Source organism: Leptosomus discolor, chromosome 11, assembly GCF_034619465.1.
Source record: "Leptosomus discolor isolate bLepDis1 chromosome 11, bLepDis1.hap2, whole genome shotgun sequence".
Taxonomy (NCBI): Eukaryota; Metazoa; Chordata; class Aves; order Leptosomiformes; family Leptosomidae; genus Leptosomus; species Leptosomus discolor.
In genome coordinates this window covers 12,552,657-12,570,876 of record NC_141401.1, presented here as the reverse complement: position 1 = coordinate 12,570,876, position 18,220 = coordinate 12,552,657, and the positions used below count along the sequence as shown (strand labels likewise).

General features: G+C 42.4%; 1 protein-coding gene across 1 annotated transcript; it reads left to right on the top strand.

The window, feature by feature from the left end:
• The first annotated feature begins 9,532 nt into the window (after positions 1–9,532).
• On the top strand, positions 9,533–18,177 carry SLC24A5 (solute carrier family 24 member 5). Its single transcript, XM_086471856.1, has 9 exons — positions 9,533–9,644; positions 9,965–10,144; positions 11,534–11,617; positions 11,707–11,810; positions 12,129–12,229; positions 13,015–13,298; positions 14,038–14,244; positions 17,169–17,270; positions 17,824–18,177. The coding sequence occupies exons 1-9, from the start codon at positions 9,539–9,541 to the stop codon at positions 18,144–18,146; spliced, it is 1,491 nt and encodes a 496-aa protein (XP_086327982.1). The 5' UTR covers positions 9,533–9,538; the 3' UTR covers positions 18,147–18,177.
• Positions 18,178–18,220: the final 43 nt, after the last annotated feature.

Sequence of the window (18,220 nt, the reverse complement as noted above, 5' to 3'; positions counted from 1 at the left end):
CCTAAGCTTACCTCTCAGGATGTGATGGGAGACAGTGTCAAAAGCCTTGCTGAAGTCGAGGTAGACGACATCCACTACTCTCCCCTCGTCCACCCAGCCAGCCATGCCATCACAGAAGGCTATCAGATTGGTCAAGCATGATTTACCCTTTGTGAATCCATGCTGACCACTCCTGATAACCTTCTTTTCCTCCACATGCTTATTGATGACATCCAGAATGAGCTGTTCCATCAGCTTTCCAGGGGCAGAGGTGAGGCTGACTGGCCTGTAGTTTCCTGGGTCCTTCTTCTTGCCCTTTTTGAAGGCTGGAGTGATACTGGCTTCCTCCAGTCCTCAGGCACCTCTCCTGTTCTCCATGACCTTTCAAAGACGATGGAGAGCGGCTTAGCAATAGCATCTGCCAGCAGGAACCTGAACTCCACCATCTCATGGTCACTGCAGCCCAGGCTACCCTCAGCCTTCGCATCCCCAACCAGTCCTTCTTTGTTTGTTAGCACAAGGTCCAGCAGCACACCTCTCCTCATTGGCTTCTCTACCACCTGAGTCAAAAAGTTACCATCAATACTCTGCAGGAACCTCCTGAATTGTGTATGTCTAGCTGTGGTGCCTTTCCAGCAAATACCAGTGTGGTTGAAGTCCTCCATTCAACTCTTCTCTAGGAGACACTGCTTCCTCCTTCATGTTGACCACAGGATTGTATTTAATCTCACAAAGTTTTCACAGGAAAACGCAAGAACCCACCTAAAGGCATTCCTTGATTCCAAATGATTTTGCCTTGGCTTCAGTGGGCGTAAACACCAGAAAAACAAAATGAGAGGCTCCTCACCATCTTAGCCCAGCCCAGCCCAGCCCAAGCTCTTCAAACACTAACAAATAAAGATGTGATGTATCTCCAGCTAATGGAAATTATATAGCTGGGGAAAGTATGGAGAGAGTTCACAATGCTGAAGCTGTCACCACTGCTTCTGCTCAAACAGATGGGAAAATATGGTGAAAAAGAAACCTGTCCATATAACTAAAAGTTTCTCATTGTGGCAAATGAAATTCAGCAGCAACAGACTTGAGAAAGGAAAATACTAACTTTGGATTTATAATGACATCTGAACCAGCGATTCTCATTCAAGTTGAGAGTGTAGAGGGTCAAGGATGGACATAACAGATTAGAGCCAAAGCATCTGAAAACAGATCCACTGGATTCACCAGTTGTCATCAACAGTGTCTGTTCCATTTCTAGCTAACCTGCTTCCTTATTTTCCCATTTTTAATCCCTGCTGGTGGCTTCCAGCCTGTTATGCTGAATCAGCTATTCATTCAGTCAAGATCTAGCTGAGAAATCTTTGGCAATGGATGGGAACGTCTAAAAATGATGCAGGAACAGATAAGATTGGAATAAAAACTGTTTATCAGTAAACCAGTCTATACTGAAACAGCTTTCTTGGAAAGCAGGAACAGAACAGCAGCTGGAGACCTGGCTGCCATTTCCATCTCCTGCTTAGAAGGAGAATGGTTCATGGAAAAAGTCATGAAAACTTGCATAGACTATGCACATCATCTCCATGGTTGCTGATTATGTTTATTAGTGACAACTGACTATAATGAAATGATGGTTCTGGTGGCCAGGGAACAGATGCATAAGCTAGAAGCTTTTCAAATGGATCAGAAAACCCTAAATCCTAGAGAGTTCATGATATGTGAGAATATGAGAAACCAGTTTTAGTGCCATAAGGATACAATAATTGTTCTGTCCTGAGGGGAAAAAGTTTCAGCTCTATCACATCAGTTCCTTTGCGAGCACAACATCCTTCTTCTGAAAGATACAGTTATTATCTATATATTCTGTGCTAGCAATTAAAACATCAATGTGTTCATTTTGAAGGTCTGATAAAAACTTAAAAGTTGCCTTAGAATATTAAAAACGTGATGTTTCAGCATATACAGCAATGACAGAATTACTATTAAATGTGTGAGGTTTTAAATATTCTCCATTCCCCAGTGGAGCTTTTAAAAAGTTAGCATTGTGAAGGAATAATCAGTAGTAACTCACCAGCAGTTTATGCAAGCTTGGGAGAAGCTAAGTCCTCTGACAAAACACAAACTGCATTTCTGGCGATGAGATATCTCATGAGGGAGCAGTGGCGGACTGCACCAAAGCTCTCGAAATAGACACATTCTCAGAGTTTGCAAGAATTTTATGCTTCAGTTGTTTGCACTGCTCAGTTTGAGCAGTAATAGTTCTGTCATCTCCTCAACAAAAACACAGAATTTATTTTGTTCCTTCATCCTCATGTAAAGCTTACAGACTTTCCAGAGGAAAGGCAGGTGTCTGCACACATGTATGCCTTGTATACCAGTCTGGATATAATTTACACAAACTCTACCCAAAGTATAAACTGGAAGAACCAATTTATCAAGAAGTTCCAGCTGAATTTCAGTCAGCTTTCATAAACACCAGGTACACAGAGCTATCTATCTAGACCATCTTTTTGGCATGCAACTGCTCAGCTGCTTTACTAGAAGTTTCTGCTTTTCAATTTGTTGTCCCCCATCTTCATTGCAGAAGACACAACAGGCTTATGCTTCACTGTCTAGACAGGCTGCCACAAAGGCTCCTGCTCCAGCTCCAGCTCCTGAGAAAATGGTTCTCTACTTCCCCCTTTTCCCCTCCTCAGCAAAAGCACAGCCAAAAAGCAACCAAGCTCTTTTTTTTTTCCCCTGCTGGCCTCATCCCTAAGGCTGCACAGGGGTGAGGGGAAGAAGAGAGAACTTCCAGAAGCATGTCACAACGTTTGTAAAGTACAAAAGGTTAGCATCACAGATTCTGCCCCAAAACCTTCTAGTTTTGAAGGTACTTTAAGATGCAAGGAGTGTCCTCTAGACTGGTGCATAGTAACATAACCCAACACACACAAACAGTATTTTGCAACACGCTGCCTTTTAGCAATCAATTTCTGAAACAGAGAAACATCCTCAAACCAACACCACCTATTACATTGTAAATAACGTTAGTACATGCTGATGTTATCTAGTGAAACAACTTCGTAGCCTATATGATAGAATTAAATGTGTCTCTTCTCTAGTATGTCAATAATAATTGGTTTTCTAATGCTTGTTCTGTTATAGTAATACATGAAAAGAAGCAATCGCATTGGAGAAAACATGATTTGATGTTTATATACAGAGTACTGAGAGTTTGTTTTATCTCTTGAGATATCACTGAGGTTACACAACTTGCAGGCAATAACCATAAGAATAATATTATAATCATAAGAATAATAATTTCCATTTTATTTATGTAGAATGTAAATTCGTAAGTACTTGCAAACTCAAGGTCAGCTGAAAGTTGCCAGAGCAGCTAGACTTCTTCATTAGCAACACAATGAAAAACAACAGCAAAACTTCAACAAACCCAGCAGAGTCACTGAAACCGCAGAGGCTGTGACACATAGCCTTCAACACACATCTTGATCTCCAAAACGGTTCAAGAGAAGTACACTGAAAGGATGGCAGGCAGTGGATGAAGCCAAGCCTCAAGACAGCCAGAATGAGAGCTAAAGTAAAAAAGCCGTAGAAAACCCAGACTTGAAAGAGTGGGAAAAACAAGCATATACTCCAGTGTAAGTACAAGCACAACTGTTTGTTGAAGTGTCTGTGTCAACAGGAAGAGGGAAGAAAACAAGTGGAAGCAAAAGTCACGGAGAGGGACCAGAACTCCTTGGTGCACAAAACTGGCAGTAAAAGGCAAGCTTAGAAATTGCAGTCAAGGAAGCAATTTTCTGCTCTTTGGTTCTCCTTTGTCCACAGAAACAAGACCTTGCAGGGGGGGGCAGACAAATAAAGACAAAACAAGCTTTTATCAAAGAAATATGTAACTCGCTCATTGCCGATATCTACTCTCCTGTATGTTTTGTGGTGTATTTACCTGCCCTGATATAACAGCGTATTGGAAATAGAAGAAGTGGATGTGTATTTGGTCTATACCCAAACTGCTAGAGGGATGGAACAGAGCAACCTCAAGTGATCACGGTGCAATGTCACTACTATCCACAGGACTCCCCTCAGAAACCTCAACATTTTGCTCCATTCTTTGGCCATCCTGCATGCAAACAGCTGACTTAGGTACTTGAAGCACGCTAGCTCTATTTGCAGAGCGTCCACAATTTTCTATCCTTTTTACACTATGTACAGCCTTCTGAGCTTCACAGTCTTAAGATGTTCTAAAGGCACTGGGTATTTGAGATACCAAACAAGAACTGCACAAAGAAGCTTCCCTATAGCATTATTACTGGCTAGCAACAGCCCTGCTCTCCTGGTATGTATAGGTGTATTTATATATAGGCAGTATATATAGGTGCATCTAGACTTTGCGGCAAGACTTTCTGATGTGATCAGTCTAGATGGTCAACCACCATCACATGCTCAGTTTCATGGCACCACAAGCACTGCCGTTTACGCTACATTCCAATTGTCTTAGTGAGGACTTTTAACCAAAAGAAAGCAGTTAACATGGAGGCGCATTCCAACACGACTGGAGAAGCTCTTACTGACTTAAAACTTGAAAGCAATTAATCCAGGACACATTAATTTCAGTTTGAGAGATTCCTTCAATGTCCTGAACAGATGATCAAACCACCCAGTGAGCAAGCTAAGACCATGAGAACTACTGTAGAGCTTCGCCAGAGACAGCAGACGAAGTGAGAGAGGTCTTTGGGCCCAAAGATGGGAAGCACAATTCTGTATGCTTGAGCTACTGGGAAAATAGAAATCCCCAGGCACCAAAATGAACAGATTCAATCTTCTCCAACTAACAATAGTACACTGTCCTTTCAGCAGGCATTCACCTGAGAACAAGCAAGCAAAAAATCCTTCCAAGGAGTTTCTAGCTTTTTTGACATTGTGGGTAGCCCTAAGTTAAGCTACATCAGGCTACAATCCACACTGTCACAGGGAGTGACTTTACTCCACAGCTTACATGAAACATTTCACAACTGCAATCCCCATAGAAGAGAGCAGCCTCAACAACTGCCCACCCTCAACTACCTGTCTGACTACATAACCTGAATGCTTCCACAGTCTGCCTGCCAGTCTGACTGAAATACAGCTGGAGGTAGCCAGACAGCACAACTGAGAAGCTAGAAGCTTCCTTCGTTTAGCTCACAGCTGCATTAACACTGAAGTCTAATAACAGACCACCTAAAAACATACACTGTTCACAACTTCACAGATTAGAGTCAATAAAAACATGCAAGGTCAGAATATGAAGGCCAAGAATCCTAGAATAAATTTGGCTCACACAAGTTTGTGCTGGCTACCACACACCATTCCTTCACAGCTCAGCAGCTTTCCTGGTTCTCACCAGGGATTGCAGTTGAGTTGTATCTTCCAGTGATCTTCAGAGGTATTCACAGCAAGAGCATTTGGCTCTTGTGTACTCCAGGGAGCTAAGTGTCAGAAATCAAATCTTCCCATTTGACATCGTTCTAAAGCCATGAATTAACCTATCACCCCTTCCTCAGGTCATGAGATTAGCTTGAAAATAATATTGTCATGTGTTTACTTGCCTCCAGCATTAGATGTTCAGATTCCCATTTTCAAGCTTTCTTTACAACTATTTATCTGAAAGAAAGAGAAAGCAAGCTAGGATTCTTGTATGGCTAACGTGCATCAAGCTGATGCTTTAAGAAAAACAGCAGCCATCATGAGAGTTGGCAACTCTCAAATCGCTGGTTATGGAGGAAAGTATATTAAACAGCTATCATCAATCTAGATTCAGGAAGTGAGCCATGAAATGCTGACAAAGGGGAATATCTGGTCTGACAATGGCGGTATATTTATCTTTTAAATGAAGACTAATGGAGTTACACTGAAGAGTCTCATTTTAACTTTGCAACAGTAAAGTATCTATCTCATCACCTTAGGGTGGTATCTGAGCACCTCAGGGTAAGAGAATTTATTCTATCAGCTCTTTTAGAGACCCCCATTTTACACAGATAGTCACTCTAGCCTCCAAAGAAGCCACACGAGCAGCATGAACAGAAGCAAGAGAGTGGAAACTGGCCTTCTGAACACGACTAGCACAGCCTTCTGTCATAGCAGTAGGCCAGGTAGTCAGTTCCCTTTTCATCCTCAGCTTCTTTTCTGCCAAATAGGGGTAACACCAGATTATTACAAGAATGTTGGGGGTTTCAGGTCTTTTTTTTTAGGACGACAATATCTTCACTTATTTTGTTTCCCCACACATTAGGCCTTGTGACTGGGAGCATAAATGGTGTAAACACGCACAGACTATCACATGAGAAAAGCACAGCTGTGCACAGGGTCCATGCACTGGGACAGGAGCCATAACTAGGGCACAGCTAACACCAAGCTGTGTTCCTGTCAGCCCTGGGGCTGTATAAACACACTCACCCAAACCCAGACCGGGCTAATTTTCTACAAACCACTACCAAGAGAAACCAAACCACCAAACAAACAACAAAAAAACCAAACCCAAACTGCAAGGAACGGGTGACACAGACACTGAACTGTGACTGAAACACAGGTCACAGCTCGTGTTAGAAGACAAATTGCATTTATAATTTAGGAAGCCAGAGAAATTCAGCATTCCTGTACAGGTACATACGATCACCTATACCTAAGCTAGCTACAGAGCCCTTACTGTGATCTCCACCTCCTTTTTCTTCCCCCCAGCAAGACTAGAGCCCAGCCTACACAAAAACATTTCTTCTTGTTGTTTTAAGCTAGTCATGGATTCATCATGCCATCCCCACATCTTTTCTATCCGAGAACTGGATCCTATCCACAGGGACTCGCACTCCACTTCAGTTCTGAAAAACTCACCTGCTTTTTTCCTCACTATCCTTGTCCTGCCTGCTGACGTTACGAAATGGGAGAGAAAAACCTCAAACAATACTGAGCAAATTCACTGCTTACAGAAAAACTGCTTCTTGGACTTGTACAGAAGTACTGAAGTTCTACCCCACTCACAAGAAAATGAGTACCTGCTGTGTGGAGACACAACAGCTGGCCCCAACGCACATTTTCTCCCACCTGCCCCCAGATAGCAGAGCTATTCAGACCCCTAAACAGCCCAACCTCCTTTTGCTTTAAGGGGCAGCAAAACCAACCCCTTGTCCTCAATTGAATGGGGCATCCAGATGAACAGAAGCTAGTTGACACCGGAATGCGGTCACTGGAAAAAGAGCTACAGCTGCTGTAGCTTAATGCCACCTCACCCTTTAAGAGGTTTGTGTTTAGGCAGCCACAGGAGCCTTCCAGGACCTCCCCATGGGTGGCAGAGCGTTAGTGTCAGCAACCTGACTAGCTAACAGCCACCCTTCTCTCTCCTTCAGAAGCTCTGAAGAATTTATTTTTAATATTTATTAGTTTTACTACTAAGGAGAGTAGCACTTTATCTTAACAGCAGCCAAAAAAATATAGCAGCCAAAAAATGCAGCAGCAGACGTTAAATTTGCGCTATTAGTTGACCCACCTCAGCTTTGCAGAATGCTCTCTTAGACTGAAACGGCCCAGACCAGGCAGCCAGCCACGCGGAGGCCAGAACACACTCTGACTGTCAGTATTTTTGTGCTGGGTCAAGCAAGCAGATACGTAGCGCGTGGTTCCTCATGCTGGGAGGCTATGGGGGTTTTTTCCACTTGTTGCTCTCTCCAGGAGTGTGCTTGGCAAGGAGAACGTGAGTGCAGCAGCCTCACTCACAACTTCTCGGCAAACTAAGTGGGCTTCGGTCTTCAGTAAAACCAAAGCTCTGGCTTTGTTTCAGCTATGCATGGAGAGGGGGGTGCCTATAGAAAGGAATTAGAGCTTGAACACAGAGCAAAACCAGAGCACAGCAAAACCTTCAAATCCTGAAATCACATGACTGAGCTTTCCTTAACTACACAGCAAGCACATTGCTGTACCAGAGAATTCATTCCCATCAGAATGCCAGGCTCATAAGTAATTTAAAGCAATAAAAGAAAGCACACCATCAAAAAATATCTAAATTGAAGCGGAACAGCTGGCAGAAAACTGTGCTGAGGTTTTAAGAGTAGGCAAATGATAAGCTATAAGGAAGAGAGACATTGGCAAGGAAGACGCTTACCCTGATAATGAAACCCTTTCTGTTGACCTCTGTAAGGAAAGAGCCACCAGTAACTTAGACAGGAAAATTTGTAGTTTTACTCTGGTGGAAAGTGGGATTCAGAAATATATCCTTAAATCTTTCAAGACAAAAATGGTTTATTTTCTCCTATAAAGCAGGAGAAGCAGCAGCTGCCATAACTCCACTGCAGTCTGCTTTTCAGGGAGCATGGAAAACTCATTTCTGAAAGTGAGTTGTCACCCCTAAAAATTTTGACCTTTAAAATCATTCTTGCTCTGGTAAAAAGCATTCTGAGCCACAGAGGGGTCACCAGTAGGCAACAGGAATTGCTGCAGAATTTGTTGTTCCAGAAAATTTTGCTCTGAAAGCCAGTGTTCCTAATGGCAGCCATATGATTGTTTGATTCAATCCAGAGAAAAATACCCACTTTTTCACCTTATCTCCTGTATCCTAGAGGGAGGCTGATCGCATATTAGCCAAACACCACAAATGAAAGGAACAAGAAGAGTTTAGAGGGATTAGACGCAATGAAGCAAGACGGTATTCTGGAGCTTGCACGTCTTTCTCACAGATGTAAGCACCAGCCCTGCACCTAACAAACGGTCAGAAATAACATGGGCACCTCAAAACGTCATTTGGCATAACAGGGTTGAAGATGTTTGTGGAGACACGTCTATAGGTGATTCGACGGAAACACAGCCCTTTCTTTCTGAGAAACCAGTGACTGCGAGGAGCGGTGGGAACAACTTTACAAAACCATCTTGCTAAAAGACTGTATTTTACTGTTTAATCCTCAATTATACACATGACTTCACTGCAGAAAGGTCACCAGACAAAGAAGTTCAGTGCGCTGGCTCTGAAGGGAGGGTTTGTGGGGGGCAGGTCTCAGCTTTGCTCTGGCTGCATCGCTCACCGAAACCGCAGGAACGGCTCCTGCCCCAGCGAAGGACGAGCCCGGCGCTCGCACGGCCCGGCGCGGGCATTTCGGTCGGCCCGCGGGAGCACACCGAGATGCCGCCGCAGACCACGGACACAGGGCAGCACGCTGGAATCCGCCTTCTGCCTCCCCAAACGCTCGCACGGCGCTCAGCACCTTGCAGCCACCGCGCGCTCCCGACGGCCCGGACCTCGCGTTCCCCCCGCGAACACAAAGCGGGAGGCGGCGGCACCCCGCCCGGGGCACAGGGCCCGGGCCAGCCGCGGCAGGTCCGGCCCGCAGCCCCCGGGAGCCCGCGGTGCAGGCTCCCCCCCCCCGCTGCGGGGCTCAGCCCGGCGGCGGGACCCGCGGCCCGTCCCCCCCGAGGGGGCAGCAGGGCCCGCCGCGGGAGGCGGCCGGGGCCCGCAGGGCGGGGCGGGGCGGGGCGGGGGGCGCGGCCCTCACGTGACCCCCGCGGCCCTGGCGCCGGCCGCCTCCCGGCCGCGCGCAGAGCCGGCGGGATGCGGGCGGTGGCGCGGCGGCGGGCGGCGCTGCTGGTGCTGTGGCTGTGGGCCTGGCAGCCGCCGCCGCGGGGCGCGCGGGCCCAGCGCCCCGCCGCAGACCCGGGTAGGGAGCGCGGGCCGGGCGGGGGCGGGGGGCGCGCGGCGGGACCGCGGGCGCGCTGCCCGGCCCGGCCCGGCCCGGCCCGCAGCTGCGGTCCGCGCCTCCGCCGGCGGCCGCACCGCCGCTCCCCGGTGCGCGGCGACCGGGTGACGGTGCTGCGGTGTTACGGGCGTTGCTGCCGCTGCCCGCGTCCCGAAGCGAATGAACAGATCCGGCCGGAGGGTGGAAACCCACCGGAGCCGTCCTGCGGTCATAGCTCCGGTCCACAGCCCGAGAAGGGGGAAGGTAGGAGGAGGGGTAACACCTTTGTACTCCCTTTCCAGAAAACAGGACGGGCTGTGTCCTCTCCTCTTCGTCGGAGTTCCCCGAAGGATTTTTTACACCGCAGGAGAGAAAGGACGGAGGAATCGTGATCTACTTCATCATTATACTCTACATGTTTTTGGCCGTGTCCATCGTCTGCGATGATTACTTCCTACCTTCTCTAGAGATCATCAGCGAATGTAAGTGAACTTCCCGCTTTTTTCTGTAAAACTAAGCTCAGTGTAGGACATTCTCTTTAACCGTGGTCGGAGTGCTCTGGAGACAGAACTAAGGACACCGCAGAGCCCCCGTGCAGCGCCAGCCGTACCACTGCAATACTGAACGGGATACAACGCGTCAGTGGGATGTGGAAGAAAACATACTCTGATCACACTCCACCCAGGCATTCATTTCAAATTTGCTTTCCTTGTGCCTCAGAGGAAAATCTTAAAATGTCCTCAGCATTAAGCTGATGACATAACTTTGGGGTGAGCAGTGTTATGTCCAGGTTACTAGTAAAAGGAAAAAAAAAAGGGGGGGGGAGGGATATAGACAGACCAAACCAAAAAACCAAAACTCTCCCTCTATCAAAACATGGGAATTATGTGCCTTTCTCAAGTTTCTGCATTTCTCTCAAAACACTGAACAAGTATCAGGATGAGGTACTGTTTACACGTTAAAGGTATGACACAGGAGAGAAAGGAGTACCACGGTTACAACCATTCTATGAAATCTAATCAACCTGTAATAATTCCCCTGGCTTCAGCAGACCACCGAATTAGAGATGGTCTTAGCTGAGAGTTCACCTTTTCATTGCCAAGAATTAAAAAAATTCCATAGGGAAAAACTCATCCCTGAACACTGGAAAACATTCTCCAGACCAGAACACTTACAGAAAATGTAAGCTTGAATCTTGCTGCAGAGCTGATTTTTTTTTTATTGATGATAAATAAGCATCCGTGAGACTCTTTCCATAGTTAGCCGTACATCCCTGTTCTTGGTGTGCAGGACTCGATCCAGAGCGAGTTATGTGTCAGAAACAGTCAACTTACCAGAACAAAAATCTCATTTCATTCAAGCAAGACACAGGCTCTTATATTGTCCATACGAAGTGAAAATTTGATTTTCAGATCGCAGCACTGGTTTGAATTTAACTAGTATTTCTGGCATGTGAAGACACGGTAGCATGGATTTCCCTGGAAGACAGACAGGCTTGACATGGATCACGTAACAACATCACACTAGAGTCCAAGGAATTTCCCCACCATTAATAGAGTTAAAAGTCTGCATACACATGCCTATTTTACATTTTAAGATCATGCCCAAATCTCTTGTATTATCAGGACTTCTTTTCTGGTATTTAAACGAATTTCTGTAATAAAGTTAGAAATAAATTAGCCCAATAAATGAGGCTATGTTTTCAATACATTTTTTTAGCAATTTCAAACAAAGACATTAACTGTATGAAAGTAAGCAAAGTTCATTCTGTTAAACTGCAGTAACTTCTACCGTTATATACTAATGCGAGTAAAGGGTACAGACTACTGAAGTGTTTCTTTTGTTAAGCAATTCTTTCGCTCTATCCTCAGGCCTCGGCCTCTCTCAGGATGTTGCTGGAGCAACTTTTATGGCTGCTGGAAGCTCTGCTCCAGAGCTTGTCACTGCTTTTCTAGGTAAGAGATGTAGGTTTTGACTCCTCAGAATCTAGAATTCTTTTCCCTGCATGCCAAACCGAAACGTACCAGAGTCATTTTCCTTATAGGAGTCTTTGTGACAAAGGGAGATATCGGTGTCAGCACCATCCTTGGATCAGCAATCTATAATCTTCTTGGTATTTCTGCAGCTTGTGGGCTGTTTTCCAGCGTGGTATGTATCAACTTTGATAAGTGCTGCTCCCAAGAGCCAAATGGTTATCCTTTCTGGTTTGCCAACAAAAGCCAAGAGAGACTTACTATGACAACTGCCAAGTTTATTATTTAGTAGCAAAACCAGCATGTAATCAGTTTTAAGATAACTTGCTATGAAAGATTTTAAAAACACTAACTTGTTAAATATCATACTTAAGTCATTCCTAAGAATCTTAAATTTTTACATAATATAGAAACAACATATTGATGCAGCATTTACAGCACTTAGTGAATTACAGACGAGTTTAAGAAAAGTAAATGAATCTGTGATCTGCAGGTTTCCAGGCTATCCTGTTGGCCGCTGTTTAGAGACTGTCTGGCATATACAATTAGTGTAGTGGCGGTCCTTGCGATGATATCTGACAACAGAATTTACTGGTAAGAGCACAAGTACATGTTGAATTTATGTTGACTGGAGATTAGGGAGACAAGTGTCTTGAAAAACAAACCAACCAACCCCAAACCCTGAACTTCAAGTAGCCTGAACTGCCATTCACTAACAGAAATTAACATCCTGTTGGCTTTAAAAACATAGAAAAAGTCACAATGCTTGCAAAGATGATTACCCAAACATTCAAACCCTGCATATTTATAAAGGTTGATCTGCATAGGTTTGTCTGTACAGACTTCACAATTTCTATCATAACTGTTTTGGAATAGCAATTTATCTTCATACTTCACTCCTTTTGAGCCTTTCCTTTGATAGCATCACTGTTAAAAAACATTTGTCTGCCAGAAGCATACCATGAGCTTCTGATGTCTTCACTCTCTTCCATCAACACTGAAGCGCGTGTTGCTTCAAGAAGTCCATCAGGTCCAGCACTAAGTCCCTCAAGTTTCTAACTTGAAGTAGCACACACTATCCCTCTCTTCAACCATCACATGAAGACTCAGTTTCACAAACATCAGTAAGATCCCCTGGAAAACATGCAGCTATACAATACACGAACAAGATTCTGCAGGGAGGGGAATTAATTGAACTGCTGAAAGACATGGGGACAGTCATGACCTTCCGTGACATCAGCCATACAACTGCAAATAGATGCTTTTGTATATTATCCTTTTGCTACTCATGTGAATTTTCCCTCTCTCTCCCATTGTAATGAGTTAAAGAGTCAGGGGATTTATATTACATATTATGTAAAACCTGTTTTTCATTCTAGGTATGAAAGTGCATCCTTATTATTGATATATGGGTGTTATATTCTGATACTATGTTTTGACATTAAAATCAATCAATACCTCATGAAAAAGTTCAGTCCCTGCTGCACATGTTTTACAAAAGCTATGGAAGAGAATGCTGAGCAGCAGCCACTGGTTGGATGGAGGGAAGAGAGCGGACCTCTAATTCGTCAACAGTCAAGAATAGACAGTGGAATTTTTCAAGATGAGCTGGACTACTCTCAGCTTTCAACAAGCCTGCATGGGCTTGATGAAGTCTCAGAAGGTATAAGCATTATTACAGTTGTCTCTAGCATTCCGCATACCTGTCTGCATCAATTCTAATAAAAAGTAGATTCATTATTAAGATTTTGTTCACAGAAGAACTCCAGCACAGTATTTAAGTAAATCATTATTCTTTCCCGGAATATAACATTAAGCAAAATCAGAGTGGTGGTATTTATATGAAGTTAGTTGCTAGAGGAATGCTAGGACAGTTGCTCATTTGTGTCATACTAGAACAGCAGACTTCCATCAGTCTTTGCTGCACATTTGAAACTTCCCAGCACCGCTGCTTGTAAAATGCAGCACTAGCTGACAGACACACTGGTACTGTACTAATATATACTGTTTTCTTATAACAATGGCAGGTTCATAGCCAAAATATGCATGATATGGAAGTAAAGGAGTAGCTATGATGTGGCCACAGACATCATTTTCCTCTTCACTTAGGCAAAAGAAAAGCAGTTGGTACTTACTCTTAGTAAACGTTTTGTGTAAACCTTTTCTGTAAAGTTCATTTTTCTTCCACCTTAGTTCTCTCCTTGTGACATGGTAATGAAGAACATTTGATTTCAGAGTTTTGTCCAGTGTGATGTAGGTCCTGGGTAAGACTACAGCTAGAACTTGGGAGTATTTTTTTACCTTTTTTCAGTATTCTCACAAGCAGAGGCCAGTATTACGACTGTATGCTATGGATTCAAACTTAGTGCTGCAATTTAAAATAGTTACTTTTTCTTCAACAGATCATCCAAGTGTCTTCACCATGCCTGAAGCAGATATGAAGAGAGTTTTGTGGGTGTTATCCCTTCCTATTATTACACTACTCTATTTAACTATACCAGATTGCAGAAGACCGTTTTGGAGGAACTGGTTCATGGTGACATTTTTGATTTCAGCAGCATGGATTTCTGCAATAACTTACGTTCTTGTCTGGATGGTAACAATAGCAGGTAGGTACCTGAGGGGCTGCTGCTATACAGAATCAACCAATCAAGAATCACTGAAAAAAACCAGTTTTCTCCCTGTGAAGAGTTTTCCTTTCCACAATTAACAGTCAGTTTACCAACATATACTTTGCTGTAAAAAACACAACAAACAAAACCAACAAAAAGTTATGTTTGACTGCTTAGTTTGCCACCTTCTTCTATCTAATGAAAACACACTTCACAGTTAGGCTGCTTCAGACTGCTTACCATCATATGAATGAGAATTTGTTTACATAGCTACAAAAACCAGCCCATATTTTAAAAAGACAGTTTCATGAAACTCCTTCATGAAGTGAAACAACTAAATACACAGCAAGAAACTTGTCAAGCTGAAGTCTGAGAAACATGGAATCCACCAAGACCAGAATTAAAGGTTCCGGGTTCTGTAAAAGATCCATTGTTTCTATACCTGTATTTTTCTTGAACACTACAGTAAGAGATTAAATTAACTGCAAAAAACCCTCCCAAATTTTATTATTATTTTATTTCAACTATAGCATCATGTGTTTATTAAACATTCTTGGTGGGTGTGTAGGTATACCTCTTACAAATCTGCATCATAAAATGAAGCAGTAAAAGAATTGCATTTAAGTGAGAGAAGGGGTATGAACTTGTGTGTAAAAACATTCTCTTGAAAATATCTTAAAGTATTAAAGGTCTCCTTATTTCACTGTTTCTCCAGTCAGCTTGAGAAAAATCCAATTTTTAATTTTAGGAACAAGCAGAAAACAAATCTCTACACAAGAAAGAAAAGTGTTACAAAGCTTGCCATTTCCATATTATAGTTCATTAATCCTACTCAAGTATTCTGCTAGTTCAGCATCCTAAACTTGTTTTCAACTTAAGTTCAATGAATAACTCCTTGTTCAGTGTAGAAACAGACCTACACATTTGGTAAACCTTTGAGAAATTACTAGTAAATCACTGGATGTAACACCCACCGGGTTCACTCCTTGGTCAAATAATTTTCCACTTGTATCTAAAGAGCAAGGGTTCTGTCTGAGTGCTAGGAGCCTTTGAAACAGGATTCAAATAAAGTTATTGCTGTTCTACTTGACAAAACACTAATTCATATGAAAGCAGCAGGTACACTGGAGATTCAAAGAGTGCATTAGTGTTAGTCCACTTTGAAGAGTCATCACAAGCAGTATCGGGGTCTTTGACCCACTACTAGATCAAGTAAGTCCTATTTACATGTTAGAACACTAAAAGTTACACACACATTATATTCAAGTCCAGGTTCTTTCATGAACGGTGATTCAAAGATTCTATCGTTGCATAAACAGCCTATCAGAATGTCACAAAGGTATCCTAGCTGGGGACTAAATTTTGATGGGCAAGAACAAACCCAACTTAGTACACCTTTGTGTTGCTAGCAAAGAAAATTTGACTACTCATAGCAAGATATTGCTACTGATACACAAAATTAACTAAAGGCTAGAAAAATAAGACAATTCTCTCTTTATGGTCAGTTGCCAAGGAAAACCCTACACATTAAACAGAAGCTAAATCTATCTAACAGAAAGAAAAATTAGATTCACCTGAGTTTATATTCTACCTTACAGCCTTCAGAGGGCTAGAAACTACTGTGGGTACATAAGGCTGGTTCATTCATTTTTCACCTTGGTTTGCTTGGCATGAACCATTATTTTCCAGCCTGGATGGTTTATAAAAGCTGATCTTGTTGGTCCCTCATCCCACAAATCTCTTACATTAGGAGTGATGAAGAATAAATACTAGTACAAATTCTGCAACAGGATCATGCCAGTCCCTCTGATCTAACAAACAGTTTCCAACACAAATTTACTGGGCTGATCTAGACTAAGCTGGTAGGTACTAGGCAAGCATTGCTGACCTAACTTATAAGAGTACTTATTTTAAGAACACTGTTCTTATTAGTGTCCAAATATTGCAAGTAAGTAGTCAGATTAAAAAAAAATTAAGATACTTTTTAATGAACGAAAAGGTTTAAGAAAAAACTAGCTACTTTATAGTTTGAAAAGTGGTATCAAATACTTCGGTATATTGATACTTGTGAACGTGCAACTGCTAAAACAGTTTTGAAGATCTGAATACCTGTATTTTAGGTGAGAAATTAACATGCTTACAGGACATGTGGGGCTAAAAAAAAGTGGGGAAAAATAAGCTGCCGTTTCAGTTACAATTTAAAACTTTTCTTACTTTAAACTAGCATTTACCTAAAGAAACTCAAACTTCTGGAGGATTATTTGCACTTACAAGTCATACAAAATTCTGCATTTTGACTTTCAAATCCAACAGAAGAACTTCCTAATTGGAGTGTAAGGGTAAAACCATGTAGTTGAGATTACTGCAGTAATGATCTTAATGACCCTCCTCCCCAAGAAAATTTGTGTGCTTTTTCTCCTCTCCCTTTAAACAGTGGGTTATTGTAAGAGTTATTGCTGCATGAGACTTTTGAGCGCTAACAATGAGATGCCCAAAACCAGAAGACTTATATTTTCCAGAAACCCCGGGGGGGGGGGCGAAGTAAATTGTTAGATATTGAAACTTCTACTGTATCTGAAAGAAAAAAAACCTCATAATTGGTATTGTCTTGACCACTGGAGACATTCCACTCAGGTCTTAGAGAAAATTGTTAAGTAAGATGGTTACTATACCACAATTCCTTTTTTATTTCATTGAAGAACAAGGACAGGATGACATTTCTTTGTTGTTGTTGTTCTTGTTTTTAACTACTTCATGGTTCAGTCACTTTGTATTTAGCCAAGTTAGCTCACAGATTCCTCTTGAAATTACTGCATAATTACTAATACTTCTACCAGCGAACAAAATCCAAAGCAATTTGTTCGGATGAAACTTAAACCTAAAACATACTTGCATTTTCTACCGTTATTTATCAACTGCAGGTGAAACACTGGGAATTCCAGAGTCAGTAATGGGTCTCACATTACTAGCAGCAGGAACAAGTGTACCAGATACAGTTGCAAGTGTGCTGGTGGCTCGAAAAGGTAAAGATTTTAGTATTCAGGCTCGTTCCAACAGATGTGCTTAAAAGGTACTATGAAAAAAAGAATTCTAGTCCACACTTCCAGACATTCAAGGAGTAACTTCAAAATTCTTGCTCCAGATTCTAGAGCTTAAGTTTACTAATAATAAATAAATAGCTTACCTGAAGAAGCTGTGGCTCAGACATTTAAAAACCTCTCAGAGTATTTCAGAGAAGCATTCTAGATTGGTTTGATTTGTTGTTGATCAAGTGTTACAGTGTTACTGCAAAACAACTGTAGGTCTTGGTATTTTAAACATGACTGGATTTTATAATAGCCTGTCTAGCTTATTTTAAGTGCAACTTTGCAGATGCTGGTGATTTGGGGAGACTTTTATTATGCTTGTGGTACCCAAAACCATGTCCTGTAGAATCATGACCATAGTTCTTTCAATGAAAAGTCTGAAAAGGGTGCTCTGTGAGAAACTGAGGGCTGACAGTCTGTTCCTCCAAAACAGTTTGGCAATTTCTTACAATACAATTAAGCAGACTTATTTGTATTTCTTCTTTTACAGGAAATGGAGATATGGCTATGTCTAACATTGTAGGATCCAACGTATTTGACATGCTCTGTTTGGGAATACCCTGGTTTATAAAAACTGCCTTCATAAATACATCAGGACCCATAGAAGTGAACAGCAGTGGTTTGACATACACAGCTACTTCTCTTATCTGTTCTGTTGTTTTTATTTTTCTGGCAGTTCACGTGAATGGCTGGAAAATAGATAAAAAATTGGGAGCAATTTGTCTTGTACTGTACTTAGTATTTACTATATTATCAATTTTATATGAACTTGGCATCATAGGGAACAATCCTACAAGGGCCTGTGGTAACTAGTTTTAATCAGTGATTATACTGATGAAAAAAAACTAAAAGCAGGAGAGAATGATCAGCTTCTTCATTTAGTCAAA